Source organism: Bos taurus, chromosome 19 (genome assembly GCF_002263795.3).
Source record: "Bos taurus isolate L1 Dominette 01449 registration number 42190680 breed Hereford chromosome 19, ARS-UCD2.0, whole genome shotgun sequence".
Classification (NCBI taxonomy): Eukaryota; Metazoa; Chordata; class Mammalia; order Artiodactyla; family Bovidae; genus Bos; species Bos taurus.
This window is the reverse complement of record NC_037346.1, coordinates 20,822,508-20,845,528: the sequence shown is the minus strand read 5'-3', so window position 1 is coordinate 20,845,528 and position 23,021 is coordinate 20,822,508. Positions and strand designations below refer to the sequence as shown.

At 61.9% G+C, this 23,021-nt stretch overlaps 2 protein-coding genes across 3 annotated transcripts; one reads left to right on the top strand and one right to left on the bottom strand.

Annotated features, from left to right (window-relative positions):
* Positions 1 to 1,502: 1,502 nt before the first annotated feature.
* Positions 1,503 to 17,272, top strand: GIT1 (GIT ArfGAP 1). Of its 2 annotated transcripts, XM_024980693.2 has the most exons (21): positions 1,503 to 1,805; positions 7,989 to 8,122; positions 8,541 to 8,653; positions 8,774 to 8,879; positions 9,383 to 9,600; positions 9,686 to 9,780; positions 10,117 to 10,159; positions 12,026 to 12,052; positions 12,242 to 12,290; positions 12,667 to 12,739; positions 13,281 to 13,378; positions 13,750 to 13,861; positions 13,963 to 14,096; positions 14,194 to 14,346; positions 14,444 to 14,674; positions 14,766 to 14,819; positions 15,003 to 15,089; positions 15,210 to 15,283; positions 15,388 to 15,570; positions 15,689 to 15,752; positions 15,912 to 17,272. In XM_024980693.2, the coding sequence occupies exons 1-21, from the start codon at positions 1,754 to 1,756 to the stop codon at positions 16,122 to 16,124; spliced, it is 2,313 nt and encodes a 770-aa protein (XP_024836461.1). In that variant the 5' UTR covers positions 1,503 to 1,753; the 3' UTR covers positions 16,125 to 17,272. The 2 variants fall into 2 exon arrangements, with proteins under 2 accessions (XP_024836461.1, XP_024836459.1); XM_024980691.2 differs by lacking the exon at positions 12,026 to 12,052.
* A 407-nt stretch (positions 17,273 to 17,679) lies between these two features.
* Positions 17,680 to 22,049, bottom strand: TP53I13 (tumor protein p53 inducible protein 13). Its single transcript, NM_001205759.1, has 7 exons — positions 21,830 to 22,049; positions 21,579 to 21,650; positions 21,310 to 21,351; positions 19,151 to 19,279; positions 18,812 to 19,015; positions 18,134 to 18,689; positions 17,680 to 18,054 (listed from the first exon to the last, which is right to left on the bottom strand). The coding sequence occupies exons 1-7, from the start codon at positions 21,899 to 21,901 to the stop codon at positions 17,942 to 17,944; spliced, it is 1,188 nt and encodes a 395-aa protein (NP_001192688.1). The 5' UTR covers positions 21,902 to 22,049; the 3' UTR covers positions 17,680 to 17,941.
* Between the last annotated feature and the right edge of the window lie 972 nt (positions 22,050 to 23,021).

The window sequence follows — 23,021 nt, the reverse complement described above, 5'->3', positions numbered from 1 at the left end:
AGAGCGGCCAGGCCACTCCTCCCATCACCAGGGATGGGGCCACCAACCCCACAGACTGACTCCTCGGTGAGGGTGCACCACGGGGCGGCAGGTGGTGCCACCCACCCCCCCGACCCTACCCCACCCCGCGAGGTATCTTTGCTCGCAGAAACCCTGCCAGATGAGCGGCTGGCTATGGGGGGAGGGGATGCCTGCAAGAAGAATTTTTTTCTAAGGTGCGATTATAAATACACCCTGTGGATCGCAATCTCAAACTTGTCAATCTGGGCTGCAGCGAAAGGCGATGGAGGCAGCTTTACATATATTTCGGGTGGTGTGACTCATGAGCATTACTTGTCTCCCCCAGGGAAGCAGCCTGCCACCCACAAGTCACTGCTGCTCTGGCACCGCCGGGATAAAATGAGCCAACTCCAACAACCCTGCCCAAGGACTCCCCTCCAGCCCCCTTGCTTTTGAGCAGGACTCCCGGCCATGGGGAACCCTCCCCTAATCTGGGGAACCTGCCTTAATCGTGTCACCACTACCCTGGCCCTTGGGCCTGGGCACCCTCGCCCTCTCCCAACAAACAGAGCGCTGGCCTTTTGCTGCTGCAGTGATGGGGGTTGGGTGCACGTGGGGCACACGTGTACGGGGGAGCATGCTCAGTGCAGGGGTGCACCCATGTGAGGCCTGCGCCTCCTCTCCCTGTCACCCCCACCCTCCAGTCAGTCTCCCCGTGAAGTCCAGGAAGAAAGACCACCACAGAAAGGATCCCTATATGTTATATGCCCACGCCCTGGACACACACCCCTGGTGGCTCAGAAATACCGTTGATGTATACAACACTGTTACCAAGTGGCTATTTCTGCACACAGGCACAGTGTTCACTCCTCAGGAGGTCTTCAAAAAAAAACTGTCCAGATTCTTTTCTCTCTGGATGAAAGCATGGAGGACGGATAGATGTCTTTTTAGCCCGGAGACTGGGGGATTCACTGAACGACCTCTGGCACCTGGCCGTCCATATTGTTGGCAGTGGGCTAGTCAGCAAGAGTGGGACCACACACACACCTGGACACACAAATGTGGATACACGGGAGGACTGGGACGCACAATTCAACCCAAAGACAAGCGGGTACCTCGAACCACAGCCCCTGGATAAGGGGGGGCCGGGGCCTCCAGCTCCTCACTCTTCTCTGATCCCCAGGGGTCACTGTCCCTGGGCCCGAGCTCCTCAGGCCACCCTCAGCCTCGAATATGAAGGGGACGAGGCTGTGAGGCGAACTCGCAGCGTCTCGGCGGCAGGGGCGCACCGAGGCCCGGGCCGCAGGCGGCGCTGCGCGCTCGGGCCTGGCGGCGGCGGCGGCCCCTTTAAGCGCCCCCGCCCCCTCCCGCCCGCGCTCCCGGCTTCCTTTCTCCGGGAGGCGCGGCGGGCTGGGCCCGGCGGCGGGGCGGGTGTGCGGGCCGCCCCTCCCCCGGTGGGCCGGGCCTGCGCCGCTTCCTGCAGGAGCGGCCCGGAGCCGCGCAGGGGGCGGAGAGAGCGAGCGGCGGTGGGGCGGCGCGGGGCGGCGCGGGGCGGAGGGCGCCCGAGGGCGAGCGGGCGGGCGGGCACGGCGGGTTCCGGGCCAGCCCCGGGGGCGGACGGTTGGCCGGGCGCGCGGAGCCTAGCCGGGGCCTTGCCGGAGCCGGGCCGGGCAGCAGGGGCCGCCGCCGCCCGGGCCCGCCGCCCGCGCCCCCCACGCTGGCCCAGAGGGCTGCGGCCGCGTCGCCGCTGAGGATGTCCCGGAAGGGGCCGCGAGCGGAGGTGTGTGCGGACTGCAGCGCCCCGGGTAAGCGGGGCCGGGCTGGGGGCGGGACCGTGCACCGAGGCGCCGCCGGGCGGGCGCCGGGGCCTGGCGGGCGCGCCGTGCGGGGCCGGAGGGCGGGGCGGGGCTGGGGGCTGCGGCCTCCGGCCTCGGGTCTCGGCCCCCGCCCGGGCCGCTGCGGAGCCGCGTCCTTGGAGGGAGGGCCGCTCGGGGGACCGCGGTTTGCTCGCGTCCGTGGACCAGCGAGGAAGGACATTCCCGGCGCCGCCTCCCGCCCCTCAGCTGGCGCCCCCCACCCTCCCCCGCTCCCCCCGCCTTCCATCTCTGGATCCAAACGGAAGCGCCAGCCTAGGGTGGCCAGGAGTACTGGCGGAGGCCGGCCGGGCTTCGGAGGTGGGGGCGAGTGTGGTTTTGTGTCATCTCAGGGCCACCCCCGCGTCTTGCACCTGCTGCTCTCGTGGTCTGCGCGCCCGTAAGGGTGGCGGAGGGCAAGGGGCAGAAAGCGGGCAGATGGGCCGGGGTGGGGTGGGGGGTTGTCTGGATTCTGTTTTCTCGGGAGCAGACGGCGGGGTGGCTTCTCCTAGGACTCCCTGCCCCTGGCTCCCAAGGCTCCTCGCAGGGCCTGGTGTTCAGGGCCACCACAGGCTTGGGCATCGTCCCCTGAGGTGTCCGCAGGCCTGGTAACGGGACAACGAGCCTCAGCTTTTCCTGTGCTCTAGTAAGGCCTGCTTGGAAGATGGGCTTGGCCATACCCCAGCCTGGGCACAGACCTCTCTCCCTGTCCCCTAGCCCAGCCTGACCAGAAATGGGTAGGAAGCATGCGGAGGGGTGCCTACATTCCCGGGACCCACCTGGCTTTGTGGCCTGCCTCCCGGCTGTATTTTCCGTACTGTTTCCCTTCTTCCCACCGAGTCAGGTCCAGGCTGATGTGAAACCCCCCTGACCTGCCAAGGAAGTGAGGAGAAATGACCCGGAAAGGCTGCTCCCTTCTGATGCTGGGGGACACTGCCCGTGATCGGCTCCGCAGCTGGCTTGGGGAAACGAAGCCCTGGCCCTTGACCATCCTCTCTTTAGAAAAGGAGCTATCTCCCTGGGAGACCTCCGGGCAGGCTCAAGGGGGGGGCGGTCCATGAACTCCAGGAGGACTCTGGGCACAATTAAGTGGAGAGTGTGGGGTGCCGTTTTGTGGCCCATAACTTCCTGCCACCCTTTGGACAGGCCCAGGGCTTCCCTGGTGGCTCAGTGGTAAAGTATCCACCTGCCAATGCAAGAGACCTAGGTTCAATCCCAGGGTCCGGAAGATCCCCTGGAGAAGGAAATGGCAACCCACTCCAGTACTCTTGCCTAGGAAATCTCATGGAGAGAGGAGCCTTGGCGGGCTACAGTCCATGGGGTTGCAGAAGAATCGAACACGTCTTGAGAGAGTAAATAACAACAGGACCCCAACAGGTTGAGACCCACAGATGCTCTGGTGGTTTCAATGGCTCCAAGCTTGAGTGTTTGGGCACTGTGGGAACCTGGCAGGAGCATGGTGGTCTGGGTGGCTGTGACCCTGAGGCCTTCTCTCAGGGCATGTCATGGTCTAGAGGGCCCTGAGGAAGCTGTGTGTCCAGGGATGTGGGGTGTCCTTACCTCTGGTTAGTTAGAAACTACTATTTCCTCCCCCCCAACTGCAGGCAGGTCTGGGGGATTAAGGGCTAAGAGGAGAGCTTGCCTTCTGTGTGTTGGTCCGAGGCTGTTCTGCCCTTCTGCCCGCCTACCCCTCTGCCAGGCTGCCCCTCTCCCCCGCGGAGGAGGGAAGGAGCGTTGGTGGGGAGGGAAGGTGTGGCTGGGAGGGGGTTGCCTAACAGACATTTTATCGTGGAAACCTGGATTTTTGTGTTGCCTTTGTTTCTAGCTTACTCTGTGACTCACGGCAAGACTTTTCTAAAACATGCTGAGTCTCAGTTTCCTCAACTCTGAGGCCAAGAAGTTGGAGTAAAAATGGTTTTTGAGGACCGTCCCACCTCCAGTCTGCGGTCCTGATTCTGGGCAGGGGGACATAGGGCAGCATTAGCAAGGCAGTTGTCCTTTCTCCATTGCCTTTGACTACTTGATTAGAAGCTTCTGTATGCCCAGTGGGCATGGGCAGGAGTGGTGTGTCTCTCATGTGTTGGGGTGCCTGGCTCCTATCCCCGGTCCTCATCCCACAGAGTCCTGTGTGCTCCTGGGAACCCCCTCCCCCCGCCCCCACCTCGGCCCCGATCCAGAAAGCAGGTCAGGAGGAGGCAGGTGCTGAGGTGAGGATGTGAAGCGTGCAGGGTGCTGATAAAGTCTTGTTCACCCCAGCACCCAGCATGGTTTCTAGCACAGAGCAGGCATTCCCCCAAGGGATTGGAGGTTTCTCAGGACCCTGACTTCTCCTTGGGGCATTTTTCAGTCTGGGACCTAGAACAGCCCAGGTTCTAGCCCAGCTGGAGGGAAACTAGCAATTTGGAGCCCCCTCATTGGTATGTGGTTCCTACCTGAAGTCGTAGGCTTCTCACCGTATTCAGAGCCCTGCAGACCCAGCCCTGGGAGTGGGGTCGTGGTCTCTTTGTGATTGGTTAATTTGCGGGGTCTTGAGGTAAAAGGTAAGATGAGCCTGACCCCAAAGAGCTCCATCCTCCTCCCAGGCCTGGGTGCATGAGACAAGTCTGAGTGTGTTGTGAGCATGGCACGGCTGCCGGCCCTGGCGGCTGGTGCTGCCTCGCCAGGCACCGTCTGTGACTGCGCCTGCCTTGGGAACGAACCCTGGAGGATGTGTGTCTCCCCTGTCCCGCCCGTCCACTCCGCCTGCCGCACAGCCAGCTCATCTCTAAGGGCCTGCCTCTTGCGCCCTGGGCCCCCGGGCAGCCCCCTGGCTCAGGCAGCCCCTGGCACAGACGTGAAGCCCTCACAATGCCCATCTTAACAGGCATCTTGAGTGAGCAAGGCTGGGCACCAGCTAAAGACATCTGGGAACCTGCAATCTCATTTGTCTCTTCATGATGTAAATTGTGGGCTGGGGTGAATGCTGAGCTTTTTTCTTTCACTGAGGTGCAGCTTATGTACCCTTGGAAAAGGAAATGGCAACCCACTTCAGTATTCTTGCCTGGAACATCCCATGGACTGAGGAGCTGGAGGGGGTACGGCGGGGGAGCCCTACAGTCCATGAGATTGCAGAGAGTCAGATACGAGTTAGCACACACTCACAACTTCTGTACAACCAAGTGCCTGTATCCTCCTCTGTAACCTGATGAGTCTTTACCTGTATACATACATAACTCTGTAGCCACAACTCCGATCCAGAAGTAGAGCACGCCCAACACTCTACAGGGCTTTCTGTGTCAAGGCCCGCCCCCCACCCCCACAGGGAACCGCCGTTGTGACCTCTGTCCCCATGGAGTAGATTACTCTTGCCTGCTTTCAAGATGATGGGCTTCTCCCTCTTGCCTAGGTGCCTAGATAGGAAAGGCTAGCTACTGGCCCCAGAGACCACTGATGGCTTTGGGTAGTGGTATGAATTCCCCCTGGAGAAGGCAATGGCACCCGACTCCAGTACTCTTGCCTGGAAAATCCTATGGATGGAGGAGCCTGGTAGGCTGCAGTCCATGGGGTGCTAGGAGTCGGACACAACTGAGCGAATTCACTTTGACTTTTCACTTTCATGCATTGGAGGAGGAAATGGCAACCCACTCCAGTGTTCTTGCCTGGAGAATCCCAGGGACGGGGGAGCCTGGTGGGCTGCCATCTATGGGGTTGCACAGAGTCGGACACGACTGAAGCGACTTAGCAGCAGTAGCAGCAGCAGCATGAATTCCCCTTAGGAGAGGCGTCCATGGGCTTGGTGCTGGTTCACATTATTCCAGGACTTACGCCACTTGGCGCACACACGGGACCCCTGCGCCCCAGCCCCACCCGCCACTGCCAACTGGGCGGGGAAACTTGGCAGATGTTGAGGAGGTGGCCGCACCCCCTAACCCTCACGTTCCCTGTCCTTTCTGCCCCGAGTTTGGTCCTGGAAGCCTTTTAGAGGGCACGGGTCCCTTAATCTCAAATTGCAGTAGCCATTTGACTTTCAGAACCCCTTCCTGGCCTTTCAGCTTCGGAACTGGCCTAGGTGGGGCATGGGGGCACCTGCTGTGGGAGGCCCAGACCCCTTGGGCAGAGGAAGTAGGGAGCAGAGTGACCCATTTATGTCACCCAGAACCGAGCTGGCACCGTTGTGCCCCAGACCAGGGCAGGATTCCCCTGCCCACCTGGTTCAGGTCACTGTAGGAGGGAAGACCCTCCGCCAGGCTGGGAGAGTGGAGAGCTGGACCCCTTTGCCCAGATCCTGGTCCCTGCCGCCTTTAAGGGTTACCGTGTCAGCTCTGGTGCTGGATGGCTGGCCAGCCCGTCCAGGCCTGGCTCCTCCGGGAGGACCATGGTCTTGGGGTGGAGGCCTTAGAGCGGCCCATTTATGATCCTGGCCTGGGCGGCTCCCTGCTGACAGGAAACCCCACCATTTCAACAAGAGGAATTTGGGCTGCGTCATTTCCAGCTTCCTGCCTGGGCTGGCCGGAGGTGGCTAGCAGGCAGACCCCTGACCCAGTGGGGTTTGGAGCGGGGGAGGGAGCTTTCCTTGCCTGAAGGCCAGACCGGTTGGGTCAAGCCAGCGCTCCTGTTTGCTCTAGGGCTCCCCCTCTTGGCAGAGATGGTGGCCCCCAGAGTCAGCCTCCGATGAAGCTGGGTGGGGGCACCTGCTGCACCCCTCTGCCCTGTTTTGGGGGCAGATCCCTAAAACCCAGACCCAGAGAGCGGGGCTGCTCCTTCCTCTTCCTGTTTCTGTGCTGCAGAGAAGACACCATCGCAGCGCAGGCTGCGCTGACTCAGTTTCCTCACAGCCCTGGGGAGTGCTGATGGACGTCCTCGCAGGGAGGGGCCTGAGAACTGCCTTCTGCTTAGAGAGGCTCTCATCACCCCTAGCCTGTCCCCTCCCCCAGTGGGGACCACTGTGGACAATTTGAGCACTAGGGGCAAGGCAGAGAGCCAGCCCCCCACCCAACCCCCCAGGATGGGGCTTCTGAGACGGGCAGGGGGCTGGGCAGAGCGGAGAGTCCTGGGAGAGTGGCTCCCTGCCCCCACTCTCCGGCCACACACAATGGCTGCTTTCTCCCCATGACCTTTCTGCAGCCTGAGCTGTATGCAGCTGTCTCCTCCCCCTCCCGCAAGGGGCCTGGGGTGGGAGGCATCTCTGCTGCCCTTGAGAAGGACCCCAGGAGCTCCCACCCTTCTCTGGTCCCTCTGCTTGCTTGCAAAGCTCACTTCTCAAAGAGTAGCGAGTGACTCCCAGGGCTCTTGCCCACTTGGGGTCACCCACTTCGGGGCTGCAAGAGCAGCTGGTGTGGACATCTAAATACCTGGGTTCACATCCCAGCAATCCCCCTCATGAGCTGGGTGGCCTTGACTAAGCACCCTAACATCTCCGAGACACGGGTTCCTTGTCAGTGAAGCGGGTTAGTATTTCCCGCCTTGCCTGACAGTTGTTAGAGGCGCCATACTGATGGCAAATCCAACTGGTCCCCAGTGGGTGCTCGGGCAGTTTTAGTTCCTTTGCCCCCTCCATCCCCCTTAAGCGGGGCTCCAGCTCACCCATCAGTGATGGTTGTGGGAGGCTGCCATGAAAAGGCCTCTTACTGCCCAGGTGAGGGCAGACGCGGGCACCCCTGGAGGGTGTGATGGGTCAGACAGGTGGGCCAGTGACTCCAAAAGAAGCCTGGGTGCGGAGAGTTGTGGCACCGGTCCGGACACAGGAGTGTCTCTGGGGGTGTGGCATGCAGTCGTTGGGGACTCTTGCCTCCCAGGGGCAGGGCTAGGGCAGCAGTCTTGTTCCCTGGAGAAGGACTGTGGTCCTGGCACCAGTGGTTGCAGCACAGGAAGCTATGCCCACTGAGGAGGCCCTGGGGACCACACCTCCCCAGGGGGCAGAGACGTGTAGGAGAGGGCTTGGCTCCGTAAGTGGCCACTGGAGCAAGCCTTCGGGGAGTCCCTCCCGCCCTCCTTCAGAGCTCAGCGCCCTCCTCAGTGGCCCAGCTCCCCAATCCTTAGGGGACTGAGTGTGCAAATTGTGCGTGGAGAGCTAAGCACAGTGCAGGTCCAGGGCCATGCTCGGGAGGCTCAGCCGTGTCTGGCTGTGGCTGACCCTTGTCCCTGCTCACCCCGCAGACCCCGGCTGGGCCTCCATCAGCAGGGGTGTGCTGGTGTGTGACGAGTGCTGCAGCGTGCACCGGAGTCTGGGCCGCCACATCTCCATTGTCAAGCACCTCCGCCACAGCGCCTGGCCCCCCACCCTGCTGCAGGTACCCGGGGTGCTTCCTGTCTTTACCATAGGGCATGCTGAGCGCAGGCACACTTCCCCCGTGCCCACACACACAGCTGCCTGGGGCCCCCCACCCACAGCAGAGCCTAGTCCTGCCCCTTGCCGCCTGGGCACAGAGACAAGGCCACCAGGACTGGAGCCACACAGACCTGGGTGTTCACCCTAACTCTGCCACTCCTGAACGTGCAGTATGGAGCTTAACCGCTGAGAGCCTCAGCATACCCACCACGACCCCTGAAGTGCTCAACTGGACCCACATCCTTGGATGGCCAGACTGGGTTGGGGGTGTGACAGTGCCAGGCACACAGTAGGCCTGTTGGTGCCGCGTCCAGTCCGGGACTCGGAGGTGTCTGCTGGTACACAGTGGGCATGCTCACTCTGGTGCCTCCTGCCCACAGATGGTGCACACGCTTGCCAGCAACGGGGCCAACTCCATCTGGGAGCACTCCCTGCTGGACCCCGCGCAGGTGCAGAGCGGCCGGCGTAAAGCCAACCCCCAAGACAAAGTCCAGTGAGTTGGGCGTGAGGGGTGGGGGCTGCGGCCGTGTGGTCAGGACACAAGCCTGGGAGGTGGCCGGGTGCCTGACCTCTCCCACTCTGCTCCCCGTTTCCTCCTGCGTGCCCCGTGCAGCCCCATCAAGTCCGAGTTCATCAGGGCCAAGTACCAGATGCTGGCTTTTGTGCACAAGCTGCCCTGCCGGGACGATGACGGAGTCACCGCCAAAGACCTCAGCAAGGTTTGTGGGGCACCTTGGAAGGGGACCGGACCCATCCTCACCCATGATGCCATCCCCACTGAGCCCTAGGTCCCCAAGGCAGCCAGGTCAGGCGAGAACAGTGGGCACAGTGGAAGGACAGGATTGCATGCTCAGGCCACGTGCGATCAAGGCCCCTCTGCTCCAAGTGCACACGGCAAGGCTAAAATCATCCAGCCGCCACCCAAGAGCCAGAAAACATTGGGCAGAGCCTCCATTTTCTCATCTGTAAAATGGAAAAGAAAGAGTATCTACCTCGTGGACAGTGTCTGTTCTAAGCCGAGCGTACTGCATGCTCGCGGTCGGTCAGTGGTGACTGACTGCAGCTGTGATTCCTGGGCATGAAGTGCAGCCCTCAGTCCTCCCTGACAACCTGCCTGCAGCCAGGTCCTGGGAGCTGGCCAGAGTCCCGGGGGCCTGGACCAGGTGCTGTGGCGGGGAGGTGGGGGCACACACCCATTTACTGCACACTGTGCTCCTTGCAGCAACTGCACTCAAGCGTGCGAACGGGCAACCTGGAGACATGTCTGCGCCTGCTATCCCTGGGCGCCCAGGCCAACTTCTTCCACCCCGAAAAGGGCACCACACCTCTGCATGTGGCTGCCAAGGCAGGTCAGACGCTGCAGGCCGAGCTGCTTGTGGTGTATGGGGCTGACCCTGGCTCCCCAGATGTTAACGGCCGTACACCCATTGATTATGCCAGGTAAGGGCCAGCCAAAGGGTGAGGCTTGGCTGGGTGTGGGCAATGGACTGCTGCTGAAGGGCTGAGCCGTGTGACCTCCCCACAGGCAGGCGGGGCACCATGAGCTGGCGGAACGGCTAGTCGAGTGCCAGTACGAGCTCACTGACCGGTTGGCCTTCTATCTCTGTGGGCGCAAGCCGGGTGAGCAGAGTGTGGGGCGGGCCTGGCAGGGCCAGGCAGGTGGGACCCAGACACACCCCAGCAGCAGGTGCCATGGTGACAAGAGCCCGCTGGGGAACAGTGTTGCTAGGCAACTGGCTCCTGTGAAATCGCTGCAGGCTCTGGGCTGCAGCATGTTGGGGTAGGGAGTGGGGGTGGGCATAACTGCAGCCAGTTCCCAGGGCCCTTGGGGGTAGCCTGCCCTCCTCCCTTCCCCTGTCCCTTCTGGGTGCCAAGTCCTGCTCATGGCAATGGGGTGGGCTTCTAGCTGCTGAGGCCACCCAGCACCAGTGACTTAGCATTTTTATTTTTATTCAGATCACAAGAATGGGCATTACATCATCCCACAGATGGCAGACAGGTGAGTGCCCACCTGATGCCCCTTCCCAGAGGCTGCTGGGTGCCATGAGGATGCCCAACCCCCAGAACCCCCACCCCCCAACTCTTCAGGCTTTAGGGACCTTGCACCCCTGCCCCCACCCCCCTTCAGGGGTTGGAAGCACAAGCCTATCACAGTCTCACAGTCTGGTCTTCACTCCCTAATGCTGGGCCCCAAGGCAGGTAAGAAATGTCCACTCAGCCTGTGGCCAGCAGCCTGACCCCCATGGCTGTCAAGCACATAGGGCTTGAGTGCAAGAAACAGCCCCCCAACCCCCAGACCAGGAACTCTGGGTTCTGTTAGGGGCACTGACCCCAACTGTCAAATCTTTAAACAGATTTTTGCTCTTCAGTGAAAACGTGGTGGACCCCAGGAATTTGACTAACTTTGGGGTTCTGCCAGGCTTCTGTGGTGTGCTCAGAAATCCGGCAGGGGCTGGGGGCACAAGGCCAGGAGAGGTGTTGTCCACCCCTTGTGTGAGAGGCCCCAGGAGCCCAGGCAGTGGGGGATGCGTGCGCAGGATGGGCGCTGGCGCCACCTGGTGGCTGCCCATTGTGGCCGAGCTGTGCTTGCTGGCCAGGATCTGGAGAGGCTCCCTCCTGCTCCGAAGCCCACGTGGGCAGACAGCCCTAGTCAGGCCTGGATCCCTCAGGTCCCTCGAGCCCCCGATCTTCTCTGTTCTGAGACCCCCAAGACTCCCCCTGTTTCTCTGGTCTGACTCTGCCTGGTGTGTGTGTCTGCTTGTGTGTGTTCGTGTGTTGTAAACACACATAGGCGGGTTCTCGATGAGATGCTAGCTGAGCACCTTTGCGGGGCCAGCTGTTGTTGGCCCTGGAACACAGAGGTACCTCAAGCGTGATCCGGGTGCTTAGGGGTATCACCATCCCAACAGGGTGGCCAGGGCCCTAGTCAACTGCAGCCCTGTGTAGGGAGTGCGGCCAGAGAGGCAGAGGCACAGACGTGAGAGTGCTGTGCGAGGAGCTGCAGGCAGACCATGAGGCTGGAGCATGGGAGAGGCAGGGAATCCCTGGAGCAGGACTGGACGAGAGGTGGGGGGGAGAGAGTGGCTGGTGCTGAGCCCCGACGTGAGTTGGGACTGTCGAGGGAGCAGAGGGGCTCTGACATGAAGGTGTGGAGTCTGCTCTGCCACTGGCTGGCTGTGTAAGTGCAGACAGGCTCCTTAACCTCTCTGAGCCTTAGTTATCTTTCTGGGCTGTTAACATTAAATAAGATAGTACATGCAAAGCATTAAGGCTTTTGGGTTTGTTTTTTTTTTTTTGCCACGCCACACGGCTTATAGGATTTTGATTCCCCAGCCAGGGACAGAACCTAGGACCCAGCAGTGAAAGTGCTAAATGCTAACCACTAGATCACCAGGGAATTCCTTAGCATATTTTTAAAGTGAGCTTTTTGTTGAAGTGTGCCATACATACCCTATTATTGAAAAAGTTTCTAAGGCCAGAATGGCGCAGCCGGATGTATCCACAATGCCCTGGCTTGTGGCTGAATAGAGGATTGCAGGGGCAGGACTGGACGCAGGAAGATGGGTGAAAAATGCTGCCAAAGACCAGGCAGGAGGATGAAATGGCAGCACCTGGGAAGGCTTGGCCATGGCCTGAGGATGCAGGAGGCTGCAGGGCACTCCTAGGAGCTGACATTTGTGCAGGGCGACTGGGTCACGCCAACCACTGAGGAGTGGGCTGGGGGAAGACGAGCTGGGTTTGGTACACTCAGGTCTGGCATGCGCACGAAGTTGGGTCTGAGTTTGGCGCGGGAGTTTGTGTGCCTTGCTCCTGGGTAATTGCCACCTTGTCCTGTTCTTTCCTCTGCTGCCTCCTCTGGACTTAGATCTCGGCAAAAGTGCATGTCTCAGAGGTATACGTGCCTGCTCGGGGGCAGGCCCTGGAGGAGGGGCGGGGCAGAGAGGCACTTGATGTGCAGCACCTGGGGTGTCATCTCCCTGGGGTCCCTGCATGTTTGGGAGGTCACTGGCAGGGGCCTGGCTGCCTCTCATATCTGGCCTCTCCCCTCCTCCCTGTGCCCATCTCCCTCCTTCGTCTACAGCCTGGACCTGTCCGAGTTGGCCAAAGCTGCCAAGAAGAAGCTGCAGGCGGTGAGTCTGCTCAGACAGGGAGCCCCCATCCCTGACCCTCTGTTCCTGTGACTGCCCCACCCTCTAGTCTCCCCAGTCTCCTGTCTCCCACCTCCCACTGTTCGTCTGTGACTCTGACTCTGCCCTCCTATGGCTCCCAGGGGACTTCCTGAGTCTCTACCCTCAGGGGCACTAACTGTCTGCCCTGGTCTCCCTCTTTCTCCCACCTCAGAGCTGGGCAGACAGACCCCTGTCCACCCTGGTTTCCAGTTGAGACGGGGGGAGAGCTGGGGAACACAAGTCGTTGCCCACATCGTACAAGGCCCTGGGGCACTGGCTCGGTGGGCACTGGGGCTGGCTGAACTGACAGGGCCCGGGTCCCCTTCTCTGCCTCCAGCTCAGCAACCGGCTTTTTGAGGAACTAGCCATGGACGTGTATGACGAGGTGGATCGAAGGGAAAATGACGCTGGTGAGCCAGGAGGGCATGGAAGTCTTCGGCAGAGGGGATGGAGGCCCTGCCAGTCAGGGAGGGCTGGTACCTGGGTGGCTCTTTCGCCAGGACTAGGAAGAGGTGCCTGGCTTGGTCTGCTTGGCAGGCCTGCCCGTGAGCCCCGCCAGCTGGGAGCCCAGCGGCCCCAGCCAGTGGGCAGAGCTGCCAAGCTGGAGGCAGCCAGCCTGCTCCTCTCCCCAGCCCCTTGGACTGGGGCTCCTCTCCGCCCAGCGGCCGCCCTTTCTGGCTCTCTCCCGAGCCCTGCTCCACCCCTCCATCCCTCCTTCCTGGCTATAGCAGATTCCAGCCCAGAGGCGGGAGGGAGTCTCTTCTGTTGTCAGTCCCCAGCTGGCCTCGCCCTGCCTTTCCCTGGCCCAAACTACTTGTGTTCTGAGTACCAGTGTTGGGGGCCCTTCGGGCCTGGGAAGGAGCTCAGAAGGCGGTGCTCTGGCCCTCCTGCCCCGGCCTGTCCCGCGGGCCCAGCCCCCGTGGACAGTCCGCCCCTGCCCCTCCCCCACAGTGTGGCTGGCGACCCAGAACCACAGCACCCTGGTGACCGAGCGCAGCGCCGTGCCCTTCCTGCCAGTGAACCCCGAGTACTCAGCCACACGGAATCAGGTGAGCTGGCTGGATGGGGCCTGGGGCCATCTCTTCCCTTGCTGGGTCACCACTGCAGGGCCCTGCCCTTCCCTTCCGGCAGGCAGGCCATTGTTTGCTGCTCGTCCCCACTCCTGGCCGAGGCCTTGCCCTCGCCTCTGGCTCGCCCTGGCCTCTGGCTCCGGGATGTGGGAATGGGGAGGAGGCAGTTCTTTTGAGCCCTCGGTGAGCAGCCCCTGGGCACTGCCCAGCCTCTGAGAGCTCCCCCCAGGCCCTCCACGTTTGTATCACCCTGGGCTGGGCTCCTTGGATGGCCTGGCTGCTTTGTCCCCAACGTCTCGCATCAGCCACATGGGCCTCCTCACACCAGCCCGGCCCTGCCTCCCTCCCAGGGGCGACAGAAGCTGGCCCGCTTTAACGCCCGGGAGTTTGCCACCTTGATCATCGACATCCTCAGCGAGGCCAAGAGGAGACAGCAGGGCAAGAGCCTGGGCAGCCCCACAGGTGGGAAGGGCACGGGCGCCGCTCCAGGGTGCGCTCCCTCCCGGGTGGCGCGGTGCACAGGCTGCGGCCCTGGGCCCTGAGTGACAAGCCTGTGCCCTCAGACAACCTCGAGCTGTCCACGCGGGGCCAGAGTGACCTGGACGACCAGCACGACTACGACAGCGTGGCCTCGGACGAGGACACAGACCAGGAGCCCCTGCGCAGTGCTGGTGCCACGCGGAACAACAGAGCTCGGGTCCGAGAGCCACCCCGACACCCCCCCCCCCCACACTCCTCATATCCTGGGGCCCTAGCGGCAACGAGGGGGCTGACTGGCCCATCTCCCTCTGCAGAGCATGGACTCCTCAGACCTGTCAGACGGGGCTGTGACGCTGCAAGAGTACCTGGAGCTGAAAAAGGCCCTGGCTGCTTCCGAGGCCAAGGTGCAGCAGCTCATGAAGGTCAATAGCAGCCTGAGTGATGAGCTCCGGAGGCTGCAGAGGGAGGTGAGGAGGGGGCTCCCGGGCCCGCTGGGTGGGGAAGAGGCACGCTCCGGGAGGCGGCGGTGCTGCCCGGGGTTTCTGACACCCCTCTCACTCTCAGATCCACAAGCTGCAGGCCGAGAACCTGCAGATCCGGCAGCCACCAGGGCCGATGCCCACACCCCCCCTCCCCAGCGAGCGAGCTGAGCACGCACCCGTGGGGCCTGGCGGGAGCACCCACCGCAGGGACCGCCAGGCCTTTTCCATGTATGAACCAGGCTCTGCCCTGAAGCCCTTTGGGGTCCCGCCCGGGGACGAGCTCACCACCCGGCTCCAGCCTTTCCACAGCACCGTGAGCCGCCTGCGGGCCCCAGGGGGGGTGGGGTGGGGACAGGGTTGGGACCAGCACAAGGCCCCCTGTGACCCCCCTGTGCCACCCCCAGGAGCTGGAGGACGACGCCATCTATTCAGTGCACGTCCCTGCTGGCCTTTACCGGGTAAGCAGGGCCTGGGAAGTGGGTCCATTCCCACAAATAGGTGGCCCCAGCGGATGCCAGGCTCTGTGCGGGACACTGGGCACAGGGTGACCGGACACACACGGTCCCAGCCTCGCTGAAGGGAAGCCGAAAGGCAGGGGGGTGGGGAGGAGGAGACTGACTCCAGCCCTGCCTGGGTTTCAGATCCGGAAGGGGGTGTCGGCCTCAGCTGTGCCCTTCACTCCCTCCTCCCCACTGCTGTCGTGCTCCCAGGAAGGAAGCCGCCACACGGTAACGAGCATCCCCAGGGCCCAAGGGAGGGACGGGCTGAAAGAGAGAGGTGTGCTGGTGAGGTGACGGGGGTCCGCAAACACACCCCTGACCTGCCAACCCCGGCCCTGTGCCCTCCAGAGCAAGCTCTCCCGCCACGGCAGCGGCGCAGACAGTGACTATGAGAACACACAAAGTGGGGACCCGCTGCTGGGGTGAGGCTCCGTGGGGAAAGGGGATGGTGGCCCCTGAGCGTCCGTGAGGGTGTCTGCAAGGGCCCTCACTCACGGCTGGAATCCTCCTCCCTCTCTAACCCCAGCCTGGAAGGGAAGAGGTTTCTGGAGCTGGGCAAGGAAGAGGACTTCCACCCGGAGCTGGAAAGCCTGGATGGCGACCTCGACCCTGGGCTTCCCAGCACGGAGGATGTCATCCTGAAGACGGAGCAGGTCACCAAGAACATTCAGGAGTTACTGCGGGCGGCCCAGGAATTCAAGCATGACAGGTATAGAGGTGGGCAGAGGCTCACGCGGGCCTCTGGGGTGTTGCAGAAGACAAGGGAGGGACCAGTGCTGTGCTGTCCTGGGACCCTTCCCTCACTTGCCCTCCCCCCCACTGCCCAGCTTCGTGCCCTGCTCAGAGAAGATCCACTTGGCTGTGACTGAGATGGCCTCTCTCTTCCCGAAGGTACAGGGGCCAGAGAGGGGACCTGGAGGGGGCGGGGGTGCCTCAGGGTGGGGCGGGTGTGGAGAGTCTGACGGCACTGGCCTGGTTGGATCCCTGGACCCTCGGGGTCCCATCATGGCTCGTGGTTGGTTTGACGTCCAAGGCCCGACTCCTCCACAGAGGCCCGCCCTGGAGCCTGTGCGAAGCTCGCTGCGGCTGCTCAACGCCAGCGCCTACCGGCTGCAGAGCGAGTGCCGGAAGACGGTGCCCCCAGAGCCTGGCGCTCCCGTGGACTTCCAGCTGCTGACTCAGCAGGTGATCCAGTGCGCCTACGACATCGCCAAGGCCGCCAAGCAGCTGGTCACCATCACCACCCGCGAGAAGAAGCAGTGACCACTGTCCCCAAACCCTCACCCGCACCCTGGGACCTCACTGGCCGTGGGAGCTGGGCCACTCCAGACACTCATCCCCACCCCCACCGAGCCGCCGGCCCAAGTGCCCTTAGCGCTGCCACTGTTCCCGGCAGCCAGGTGCCCTGGTGCCCGTCCCCCTTGAGCCCCCAAGGATGGGGAGGTGAGGTGGCAGGAGCTTCTGCCCCCACATTCCATGCACCCCTCCCTGTACATAGCCCCCCTACCCCTCTAGCGTGCAGGGGCCTGCAAGGCGGCACTCCCAACCCCATGCCCTCGGGGGCACCCTCAGCCAAGGGTTGGGTGGGGACACTCCAAGTGGGGCAGCTCCCCTGATGCACCCCACCCCCATGAGCCAGTCCAGCCCTCCTGGGGGCTGAGCGGGGGGGGCATCCCCCCTTGTACATAATACCTGTGGATGTCCCCACCCTGTAGCCACCAGCCCCCTGCTGCTCTCTCCTCCAATGCCAAACGGCCCCAGCTAGGGCACAGGCCCCAACCTGTGTTCCCGGGGTCCCCAGCAGCAAACACTGGAAAAGTCTAATCTTTTTTTTTTTCCTCTCCTCTCTTCCACTCCTTAATTTTAACATTGTGGTAACTGAGTGTGCCTGCGTGTGAGTGTGTGGGGCGGCAGTGCCGTTCCAGAGGCCTGGCCCATCTGGGGTTTCGTGAGGGGTGAGGGGACCAGGGTTGGGCGTTGACCCCCCCCCATCCTGGGGCCAGGGGCTGCCGGAGGGAACCAGCTGGGTCCTGCCCTCTGCCTCCCCTCATTGCTCCCCCCACTCATACCCTCTATGAACTTAAAGGAAAACCACTTTGCTCCATCTCTCTTCCCCTCCCTTATGGAGGGGGAAAGTGCCGGCTGGGGCTGAGAACTGAGCACCCGAGCCTGGGGCTGGCTCCCCGGGGTCCCCGACGAAGCTGAGAGCCCCTCCCTGTGACCTCCGAGAGGCCAGCGCCTGCGGTGTCTGGGTCCCTGCAGCCTGGGGAGGCAGATGGCAGCTCCTACCAGCTCCTCTCCCTGCCCCACTTCTGTCCCAGGGGCCAGGCTCTACCTGTGTGGTGGTGGGTGGGCTGACTGTCAAGACGTGTGTCATGTACATTTGTATCAAAAATAAATAAGTGACCATGTGCCCTTTTCTGATGCTTTGGGAACTGTGGGAGGAGGGATCAGGGAGGTGCAGACATGAAATGGAGAAAGACCAACTTGGCAAAAGTATGAAGCCAGTGAAAACGGTGACTGCTGCAGCCCCCATACTGAAGGGGAGGGAAGCCCCTTGTCTTCTGTTAGCGGGGTCCTGCAAATAACGTTTCAGTAACTACCACCAGCGTCCTGCCACCTGGCCGCCCATGTTGGTGGAAGGGTCTACCACGTTACTAAACCCAGGATCTGAGGCCAGGTTGGCAAGAGGCAGCAAGCAGAGGGTGCCTGACTTGATGCTATAACCCCCTCCCTACCTCAAACACGACCTACGTGACCTAGGACAGTGTCCCCGGCGGGAGTGAGTCAGTCTGTGTGGCAGATGCACAAGCTCAACTCCAGCCTCTACTAAAATAATTTAATAAAAACGGAGTTTTTGCAACGGAAGTTTGAAACTGCTCCTTTCTCTCTTCTCCCTCTGCCCAACCCCATTCCTCCCAGCAAACCACACACTAAGGATCAGCCAATCTGCCGCGCTCGGGCGTGACTGCTCCCTCCGGCCGCCAGGGGGCGGCCCCGCGCGCGGGCCACGTGGCGGAGGTTGCGGCCTCCGGCGGGGGGAGGAGCCAAACCTGCCACAGCGGCAGGGCTGGTGCAGGTCACTCGGAGCTGTCCCCGTCCGGGCCGCTGTCCGGCGTGGGCGGGAGGAGGGGTCTCCGGCGGGAGCGCTTGACCCGGCGAGGGGGCATGAGCAGCCTCCGCTTCAGCACAGCTAGGGCAGGAGGGGGAGCGGTCAAGGGCCGGGAAGAGCCCTGGGGGCGGGGCTGGGGGTGAGGAGGGCCATGTCTCACCAGCCACGGTGTCCCGGCTGTCCACCGTGGGCTCCCAGTAGATGCTCTCCCCGCGTCGGAAGTTTCGGTGCAGCCGAGTGCAGAGCGTGGCCAGCGTGAGCAGCACCAACAGGAAAGTCAGGGCCATGGCCGCCCAGGCGGCCTCCTCTGTGCGCGGGGTAGGGCCGCGGGCGGCCCTCGGTGGCCCTGCCGCCCGAGGGGCCGGGGAAGCCTGACCCAGACAGGCACAGCCCCCAGGACTGTTCTGCCCTTTGGGCAGCTGAACCTCCAGCCTGGAGCTGACATTGCTTCCTGGTCCCTCAGGCAGCAGTGGGCCAGTGGACACAGACCCGGCATTATTGCCTTCACCCTGAGATCCCAACATGGGCTGTTTGGCCTCCAAGCTCCCTGGGGAAACAGAGGGGAACCTCGGGGCTGAGGGTGTGGGCTGGAGACCAAGGGCAGCCCGCAGCCCACGTCTCCTGGCACCACTAGGAAAGAGCTGCCCATGTCCACTAGATGCCACCTCCATGCCGGGTGGCCGCCAGCTCCACAGAGTAAAGGCCAAAGCCGGGGCCTAAGAGGAGAAGAGACAGCAGTCACCCCCTCCCTGCCCAGATGCAGGCCAATGGCACCCAATGGCACCACCACCCTGAGCCAGCAACCCCATGACCGCCATGCCTGGCCAGCACCCCTCACCTGCACACACCCTCGCTGACTGCACAGCCTCCCTCTGCCCAGCGTGGGCACCAAGGAAGGGGGCCCAGGAACAGTGTCAGAACGGAACCCAGCTTTCTCTCTCCTCTGCTTCCGCCACTGCCTCCTCTTCAGCCAGTGGGCAGCCCGGGCCGGCTCCACCCACGCCATCTCCAGCGCTAAGCCCCATGCGGCCAGTACGAGGGGCTACAAAAGGAAGAGAGAACTGTTACAGCTAAGTCGAAGCTGGGGAGCAAGCAAGCAGAGGCCCTGAATTCCCCTTGCCCTGCCCACAGCGCTGCAGCCTCCACTGGTACCAATCACCTTTCAGCAAGCACTTACCCGATCCTGGGTGAGGCTGGAATCAGGGGCCAGTGAGGGCTGGGCCACACAAGTGTGGGCAAGAAGGGCAAGCTGGAGCTTCAGCCAGGGGTGGGCACAGGGGTGGTAGAGGAAGCTGACGTCCTCAGACTGCAGGAAAGGCATGAAGACGTCAAGCCGGGCCCAGGTCCCTCCTGAGAGTTCCAAGTTCTCCCATCCTGGGGAGCCAACTTCAAGGGACTCCCAGGATGACCAGATGACCCTCCCACCTTCTGGGCTCAGGAAAGGATCAAGAGCCCTGGATACTGGTGTGATACTTGCCTCTGAGCATTCCTTTCATCCCTCCTCTCCAAGCAGTGCCACCCCTCAAAGGTCATAGCTTCCACGACAACATGTGTGGTTAACCCTGCCAGACTCAGACCACCCTCTTTAGCTATGTTCCTCTGCACCTGGCTCTACAGGTCCCCACCTAGGCTGTAACCACCCCCACAAAGAGAGACTAGGCCTTCTACGTATTGACCCATCTATATATATATGTTCAGTCTCCCCAAAGCATCCGAATACAGGGCACACAGGCAGCAGGTGCACAATCTCAGGATGGAAACACTTCAGTTATGAATCATTCTTTGATTGAGCTGACCTGATGCTCGTCATTTGTGCCAGAGGCTGTAGGAGATGCCAAAAGAGAACTCCTGGGCTCCGCTTGCAGGGAATACAAAGGAAACTCAGGGAAACAGGACTAATGCAAATGAACGAGCAAACTAATAAAGCGCAAAGTGATTAGCAGTTAAATTATGAGACGATTTCAAGCATTACACAAATTTGGAGAAGGTGATGAATAAATAAGGGCTAATGAGCTCAGGCAAGGTCTCAAGGGAGAGCTGACTCCTGCCCTGGGCCTTAAAGAAGGGTAGGGATGGATGGCAGGAGGGCAGGGAGCTGCCCCCCTTCAAGTCAGGTCAGGCCAGGTATAGAGGGGAAGGAGCCTCACACTCATGGGTGGTGAGCAGACCAACATGACTGAAGGGGAACCAAAGCTGTGGAGAGGTTACACGACGCTTACTGAACCAGGTAGAGCCAGAAAAACCAGACAGGGGGGTGGGGCCACGATAAGGTGGGAAATGAGGAGCCACTGGTTTCTGAACAGTTTGCAATGAAAAGGGCTGTTTGGGGAAAGGAAACGGATAGGTGGCATGAGCTCTTCTGGCTTGGAGATATTACAAGGATCAAAAACAGGTATTTCAAAAGGAAAAACAAAAGGACAGAGAAGCTATCCAACCACTGGCAGTGAAACACACAGGCACACAAGGAGAACCCAAGGTGTGGTCGGTAACCTGACATACACACACTCCTTGTTGCTGTTTACTTGCTAAGTCGTGTCTGACTCTTTTTGACCCCATGGACGATAGCCCACCAGACTCCTCTGTTCGTGGGATTTCCCAGGCAAGAATACTAGAGTGGGTTGCCATTTCCTTCCCCAGGGGATCTTCCCAGCCCAGGATCGAACCCACATCTCCTGCATTACAGGCGGGTTCCTTACCACTGAGCCACCAGGGAAGCCCATTACACACTCACACACTCCTTACAGCTTCCTGTTTTCCAAAGGGCTATCCCACGCAATTTGTTTACTCCTCAAGGGGAGCCTGTGTGCGCAGCTGTGACCCCCCTGGGCTGTAGCCTGCCAGGCTCCTCTGTCCATGGAATTCTCCAGGGAAGAATACTGGAGTGGATTACCATTTCCTACTCCATGGATCTTCCTGACACAGGGATTGAACCCAACTCTCTTGCATATCCTGCATTGACAGGTGGATTCTTTACCACCAGTGCCACCTGGGAAGCCCATAATAACCACTAAGAACCTCTCTCACAGGAAAGCAGGGCCCAGATAAGTCAGAGACTTCCAAAGTCACACAGCAGAGCTAGAGCACAGGTTGTTTTCTCCTAGGACTCTCAACCCCCTTGCAGCCTCCTGCCCACACAGCTAGCTACTCATAGCATTCCTGACACCTCGCTGCAGAAGACAGAGGCCTAAGCTCACTGTCCTAGGACTAAGAGCACTAAGGTCTCCTCCTGGAGTGGGGAGCAGTAAAGAATGGAGCTAGTGAGCAGAAGAGGTGGAGCCTGCAGGGAGCTGGCTGTTTCCAGCACAGACCCCGAGGATGCCTCCTGCTTGTACTCACCTGCTGTGGCCGCATCCGTGTGTAGGTCACTCTTGGTGACACCTGTACCAGGGAGACAAGAGAACTGAGAGGCCCCGGGGGACTCTGCTGGGGGGATGGGGGTGGGACACGACAGCAGGCCCGTGCTGTCACGTTGGGATGGTGACGCTGGTGACGAGGGCCAAAGGAACAAGGTGCTCAGAGGATGGCTGTGGAGGGCACCGCGAGGCCAGGGCGGGACTGCGCTACCCCTTCACGCTCCTCTCTCCCACCGCCCTCCAGGCTCCCACCTGTGGGGGCAGAGGCCACAGGCCCTCGGGACAACGGGCTCCCGCCTCCTCCGCCGCCGGTTCAGCCACCACCTGTGGGTTCAAGGCGCAGAAAAGCTGGGTTGTTTGGCCTCGGAGAGGGCTCTGCCCTCTCCCTCCCAGGCCCAGCACTCCAAGGGAGAACTCCGAGTTCCCCTCTCGGCACGCCCCTCCTTCTGGCAAAGCACTTGGAGACCCCGGGCCGAAAGCTTCTCGGCAGCGGGTCGCCTTACCTCACGGGGACCCAGGAGTCCCGCCAGGGCGGCCAGGAGCAACAGCTGGGGCGGCGGCGGAGGAGGCGCCATCCCGGCCCGCCCCAGGCCGGCCTGCCGCCCGTCCAGCCAACAAGGGACCGCTTGCCGCCTGGGCCTGCCCCCGCGCACCCACGCCGCCCGCGTGCCCACGTAGACCCCGGGCTCGCGCGCGCGGGTCTGGCCCGACCCCAGACCGCGCGCCTCGACTCCCCGGGCTCGCGCGCCCCCGGCCTCGCTCCGCCCCCGGCCTCGCCCCGCCCCCGGCCTCGCCCCGCCCCGCCCCCACGGCTCCGGGCGGCTCTCGCCGGGTCCCTGCCCCGCCCCTGGGCCCGCCCACAGCCCGGGCCGCGCGCGCACGCGTCCGCCAGCCCAAGCCGGAAAAGTCATCTGGAAGCCGGTCCTCAGCTCACTGCGCAGCGAGACAGGCGGGACCACCTCCCTCCCCACGAAACTGGTCCCAGCGGGTCTCCGCGGCCTGCAGGGCGCAGCTGCAGCTCCTGGGTGGGATCGTGGAGCGTGAAGGAGGGCGGGAAATGGGACTCCTGTGAACTATGTGGCTCAGGAAAGGAGACGAGTCCGCTCCTTCGGCAAACCTGCTTCAGATTCATCATTATGACTGCCTCTGGAAGAGGGGCAGAATCCTGAAATAACAAACTACGGAAAGGAGAGGGTCCCCACTGCTCCCCTCGCAAATAGCGCCCGAATCCGGAGGAGTCTCAGAGGGTCTCGGGCCTCCACGCTCCCAGGCCTGGAAGTCTCGGGAAGCTGCAGCCGGGCTGGGGGCTGCTTTGTTGTCCACGTCCGCCTCCGCTTTCGTGATAAGCCCAACGGCGACCCGCCGGTGCCCGAGGAGACTTTGGCCACCTCGTGAGGTGGAGTCACAGGCCTCTCCCCCAGCAGGGTGCTCGGGCCAGACATTCCCCGCAGCGGGGCGCCCATCTCCTTGGCCCAGTTCGAGATTTTGAGGGAAGACGGGAAAGTGGGTGGAGAGTGAGAGCTGTAATGTCCAGCCTGAAACTTTGAAATCGAACAAGAGCGTCTCCCACATCCACCGCCCCCACCCCTTGTGACTTGCAAGGGGTATTTCTTACCCGCCCCCCGCGCTCCAGAGATTGAGCTGATGAAGAGACTCAATCCATCCCCCGCCACGGCCCGCTCGCGGGGTGACAGG